The following is a 6,000-nucleotide window of genomic DNA, read 5'->3' on the forward strand; positions in this document are numbered from 1 at the left end:
TATTATCGGCTGTCTTTGGTCATAGTTCGCTACTATGAGTGATGACTTTTTGGCAGGGCAATTAGTTGAAATTCAAGGCATCAGGGACACCTTGATGTCAGCAAGCATGAAAAATTCACATGTTGCATTGGTGACTCGTATGCTTTAATTGTTACCGTGTAAGGATCTCCTAACTTGTTTCTTTACTTTTCCGTTTTCAGTGCAGCCAAGCCGTGTTCAGTTTGTTGCATTTAATTATGAACCATTGTCAGTTACTGCGGTCACTAACAGTGCTGTAATTTAATTCTGAGGTTTCAAATGCCAAAACCACAATCGGATTATGAGACGTCGTGGTGGGGGACTCCGGATTAATTTTGAACACCTTGGTTTCTTAATGCATTTGCAGGTTGCATGAACTCAGCAGGCCGATTCTTGCCTGACAAGCTGACTCGACCTGCGGGTTCATGTAAAGGCCCTGATAGTTACACTGTAAATATAAGCATTCATTTCAACCGCTTAGACCTGTGCAGAACTCTGGAACTAGGCATTCTGGGTGGGCCATCAGTATCGCATACTGCATTAGGATACAATGCTTTGTGAAACAGATAAAAATGCTCTCGAGAGCTGAGACAGAAAGCGAGTGCTGAATCTCGCAAGATCCCAAAATCCTCTCGACACAGATGTGTCCTCAGTTCTTTGGGTGAGGGAAATGCACACAAACACTGACCAATCGACACACAAGACCGTTCATCGAAGGTTCCACCCTTTTTCACCTCATAAAGGAAAGGGTGTCATAGTATGCTGCGTTGCGGTATGTCGTGACCCTTTGGTGTCACGGTATATTCTGTGCTGTCAGCCTCGCTGTCATGTCAACACCCAGTAAAGCTTTTGCCCGTAGTTATCTTCGAAAGATGACTCGCCATCTCGGGAATGGCACTGAGGAATCCACTGAGAGAAGAGTTGAGTTCACATGCTGTTGAAAGGCAGGTGCATTTTAGGGGACATAGCATGACAACACACCCACTTCACGAGGACACATGCACAGGTTCCTTGATAATCCATAGTGTGCAGTGCGACCGGGCCAACAATAACTGCCGTTCCACACAAAATCCCCGGAATTAAAGGGTTTTACGTGCCAAAACCACGATCTGATTATGAGGCACGCCGTAGTGGGGGACTCCAGAAATTTGAACGACCTGGGGTTCTTTAATGTGCACCTAAATCTAAGTACACGGGTGTTTTCGCATTTCGCCCCCATCGAAATGCGGCCGCCATGGCCGGCATTCGATCCCGCGACCTCATGCTCAGCAGCCCAACACCATAGCCACTGAGCAACCACGGCGGGTTTTGGGTGCGGCGGCGAATTCTTCCTTGAACTGAAGCATGGGCAGCAGGCACGTTGTTTGGCCAGATCTGCCAACAATGTGCATGCATCGTTCAACTGCAGTCAAGGGAGGCTTTCACCCATCACGTCTTGCAGCTCCCGTAATGATTTCTTTTCTTTACTGCACACATGAACCTCCTAACTGATAATGCACATGTTGTGTGTCATTCATATTCCTGTGCACGAATATCCTGGTGCTGAGCAGGAAATCATGGGTTCAAATCCCCAACCGTGGCGGCCGCCATCCCATAGGGATGGAATGTGGAAATGATAATGTATTCTGCAGGTTCACGTTGACAAACCCCAGGTGGTCAAAATTAAGCTGCAGCTACCAACTATGGCATCTCTCAGAGCCCCAGTGTTGCTTTAAACCTCTTAGTTACCCCTCCTCGCCTTTTCATGGAACCCACATCCATGGACATTGTACCTCCTTAGTTCCAACTTCGTAGATTTCGATGTCATTAAAGCCGTGAAGACAATAGAAGGGTTTATTGCATCAATTTGTTCTTCCACGTGCCCTGCTGCCTCTTAGTCATGCTTGCTGTTTATTTTGCAGAGGGAGTGCATCAGCATTCACATTGGCCAGGCTGGCGTGCAGATTGGCAATGCCTGCTGGGAACTCTACTGCCTGGAGCATGGCATCCAGCAGGATGGCCAGATGCCCAGCGACAAGCTGTCCGGCGGGATCGATGATTCTTTCAACACATTTTTCGCCGATACTGGCGCTGGCCATTATGTCCCGCGTGCTGTGTTTGTCGATCTCGAGCCAACGGTTGTCGACGAGGTGCGCAATGGTGCGTACAGGCAGCTCTACCACCCGGAGCAGTTAATCTCTGGCAAGGAGGACGCTGCCAACAACTACGCGCGTGGCCATTACACCATTGGCAAGGAGATTGTTGACCTCGTGCTTGACCGCATCCGCAAGCTGGCCGACATGTGCACAGGTCTACAGGGCTTCCTCGTGTTCCACAGCTTTGGCGGAGGCACTGGCTCTGGATTCACCTCGCTCCTCATGGAGCGCCTTTCGGTCGACTACGGGAAGAAGTCCAAGCTCCAGTTCTCCATCTACCCAGCACCCCAGGTGTGCATTTGCTAATGGTATCTAGTCACCAGAGGTGATGAGCGTTTTGTAAACCCCGGGAGCAGCAAATGGTGAAAATGCCAGGAGTAGCAATCAGCTGCAGATTAACAAATTAGCTGAGCTTGCATTTTCATTCATAATCGAATATTGCACTAGAATTTGGTGTACATGATTGGGCAGAAAGCCATTGCTAAAATGGTAAACCTTTGGGTGCATGTTGCTAACATTTCCAAGATCTGGACAACGAGCCTAGAAAAGTGTCTTCAGTTAAGGACGCAAGTGTCTTCTCCCTGGGACAGCGAATAACATCCAACATCGTCGAGTGAAGGCCATCAGCACTATCAACGAGCTTTTAAACGCTTGGGCTTAGGCCGCCCAGTATGCACGTCAACTCATGCTTGTTGACAACACCAGTGGTTATCATTGGACACCACCATAGTGCAAAAAGCTCATTGTTACCATGAGGTGGGGTTCAAAGTTTGCTGTCAGGCTAGTTGGTACATTGTATTTAGAACGGCAACAGCGCAAGGAACCGCGGTATAAGAGACAGCGCTGTCTCTTTAATTCTTGGCCCGTTTCTTATGCTGTTTCTGTCCAGACTGCAGTGGTGATCTGCATATTATACCCCTGTCATGCAGGCAAACTTAAGTGCACTTCGCCACTAGTGTCATTTGCAGGCTGCTTAGTGAAACTTGCTGCAGAGCACACTTGTTGGCAAGTGTGTTCGGCGAACACAACATCGCGGTGGCAAAGTGTGTAGCCTCGTTAGCAATGAGTAAAAAATAAGTAAAGTAATATTAAAAGCAGAGTCGGCAGTAGTTTTTAATAACATTTCTTTTTTAAATTGCTAACATTACAAAATAATAAAATGGGGCACACTGCGAAAAAAAAAAACTGCAGAAAACTACTCTTGTTCTTGGGCCGCTTACGGGCACGCCGGGTAATGACCGCACAGTTGTTTGGCGGAATGCGTCATTTGGACCATAGTTTCCTAGAATAACTCTGTGGTTTGGACTGGTACTGGTCGAGCTACAACAGAATCCACCATTTTTTCTCAGCTCACCTTGGATGCGATGTCTTGTCTTGGCTCGTGATGATTAATCTTGTTATTGTGGCTGCAATGGATTAGTTCACTTGCACTTAAATTTATTGTAAATGATGTTTCTAACAATAACAAACTGTTTTATTTATGCATTTTTAAGTTAACAAATACATGCTTTGCCTTCCGACTCCTGATCGCCATCGCCACCAATTTGAAAGAACACTTTTTCTTTCTCGTGTAGCAGCGGGCCGCCAAAATGAAGTGCACCTTAGTTTGCCCGTGTGACAGGGGTATTAGGCATCGAATAGGTTCACTTAACCAGAGGCAAGTTACTCTTTGTCACTTTATTCTGCGCTTTGTGCACGCAATCCACTGCCCTTGTAGTAGCATTTCTAGCGTGGCAGTGGCATTTCGTTTTCAAAAGGTTTAAGCAGTGGCGTTAAACCTTTCAGGACATATTGCTAACTTTCCAAAATCTACACGAGCCAAGGAAAGCCTTGTCAGTTGAAGGCGCAAATGTCTCCTCGTTGGGTCAACGAATAACACCGAACGTAGTCAAGCGAAGTTTTGCGCTGTTTCGTTTCTGAATTGGGTGGGGGTCTTTATACTATGCGTTGAATGGAAAGTTTACTACTTACCAGCAGCAAATTACTGTTTGCCGCTTCATTCTGCGCTTTGTACGCATAATCCACTCTCCTTGTAGCATTTCTAACGTGAGAATGACACTGCAACTGCAACACTCCGATATTGAACATGTGCAGGTCTCTACTGCTGTTGTTGAACCATACAACTCCATCTTGACCACGCACACGACCCTGGAACACTCTGACTGCGCCTTCATGGTTGATAATGAGGCCATCTTCGAGATCTGCCGGCGCAATTTGGATATTGAACGACCCTCATACACCAGCCTGAACCGGCTCATCAGTCAGATTGTCTCCTCCATCACTGCTTCCCTCCGCTTCGATGGTGCTCTCAACGTCGACTTGACAGAGTTCCAGACCAACTTGGTACCTTATCCTAGGTTTGTTCCATTGTTTTATTGCTCTCTTTCTCACATGTGTTCTAAAATCACTGGCACCTTAGATTTTCGAGACTACTATGCCACACTCACATGTATAAATCATGCAAAATATTGTGCGTGCAATGCAAAGATCTCTACAGTACGATGTGCTTAATTCGTCTCATCATCCTGATGCTGTTAAGATTTGTAGCATGAAATACGTTCAGCCAAAATCCAACTAGCTTGCCCCCTCCCCCCTTCACTTTTCTTCTCGGCAAAGCATATTGGTACAATTCGCTTACCTTTCCTGGACGCAGGATCCACTTCCCGCTGGTGACATATGCTCCCGTCATCACCGCCGAGAAGGCCTACCATGAGCAGCTCACCGTGGCTGAAATTACCAACGCATGTTTCGAGCCGGCCAACCAGATGGTCAAGTGCGATCCGCGCCACGGCAAGTACATGGCCTGCTGTATGCTGTACCGAGGCGATGTGGTGCCTAAGGACGTCAACGCTGCCATCGCGGCCATCAAGACCAAGCGCAGCATCCAGTTTGTGGACTGGTGTCCCACAGGGTTCAAGGTGGGCATCAACTACCAGCCGCCTACCGTTGTGCCCGGTGGAGACCAGGCCAAGGTTCCGCGAGCTGTCTGCATGTTGTCCAACACGACAGCCATCGCCGAGGCCTGGGGCCGACTGGACCACAAGTTTGACCTCATGTACGCCAAGCGCGCCTTCGTCCACTGGTACGTGGGCGAAGGCATGGAGGAGGGCGAGTTCTCCGAGGCCCGGGAGGACATGGCTGCCCTCGAGAAGGACTACGAGGAGGTTGGCATGGACTCAAATGAGGAAATCGATGAGGGCGAGGAGTACTAGGCATTCCCTTGGCGGGAACAAGGGGCTTTTCAATCCAAGCAAGAATAGGCGTTTTCGTTCAAAATGTCGTAATAAAGAATTTGATCGTTCCACTGCCTCTTCAGTTCTGCAATTATTTGATAAAAAACGCACTGAAAATTCGTCTCTAGAGACAAACTGCATTTAGACACAAAAACGACAAAGCGAAGTAGACGCACTGCCAATGCTCAGTGCTCAATCGGCTCGGTGGCAGAGCCAGCTTGGGCAGCGTCCTGCCTTCTGCTGCTATATAGCCACACTAGCGTTCCTGCTGAGCTGCTGTGTGTATGTACTGGTTGGAGTGGAAAAGAGAGCAAATTTCAAGGTAATGTTATCTAATATTTCACTGGGTGCTGACTAAGCGAAACGGTTTCCCATTCGTCTCTTACTCGCCGTGGTGGCTTAGCTGCTAAGCACGAGGTCGCAGTATCGAATCCCGGCTGCGGCGGCCGCATTTTGATGGGGGCGATAAGCAAAAAAGCGCATGTCCCGTGCATTGGTGGCACGTTAAATATTCCCTGGTAGTCAAAATTAATCCAGAGTCCCCCACTACAGCGTGCCTCATAATCAAATTGTGGTTTTGGCACGTAAAACCCCAGAATTCATTCGTTCATTCC

General features: G+C 48.0%; 1 protein-coding gene across 2 annotated transcripts in view; it reads left to right on the plus strand.

Moving 5' to 3' along the window:
• Positions 1–5,455, plus strand: part of LOC119436771 (tubulin alpha-1C chain) — a 32,655-nt gene extending 27,200 nt beyond the window's left edge. For both annotated transcript variants that reach the window (XM_037703761.2, XM_037703760.2), the window contains 3 exons: positions 1,920–2,444; positions 4,248–4,510; positions 4,807–5,455. In XM_037703761.2, the coding sequence (XP_037559689.1) occupies positions 1,920–2,444; positions 4,248–4,510; positions 4,807–5,365 (1,347 nt within the window). In that variant the 3' untranslated portion in view covers positions 5,366–5,455. The remainder of the gene's footprint in view (positions 1–1,919; positions 2,445–4,247; positions 4,511–4,806) is intronic.
• Positions 5,456–6,000: the final 545 nt, after the last annotated feature.

This window comes from Dermacentor silvarum, chromosome 1, assembly GCF_013339745.2.
Source record: "Dermacentor silvarum isolate Dsil-2018 chromosome 1, BIME_Dsil_1.4, whole genome shotgun sequence".
NCBI lineage: Eukaryota > Metazoa > Arthropoda > Arachnida > Ixodida > Ixodidae > Dermacentor > Dermacentor silvarum.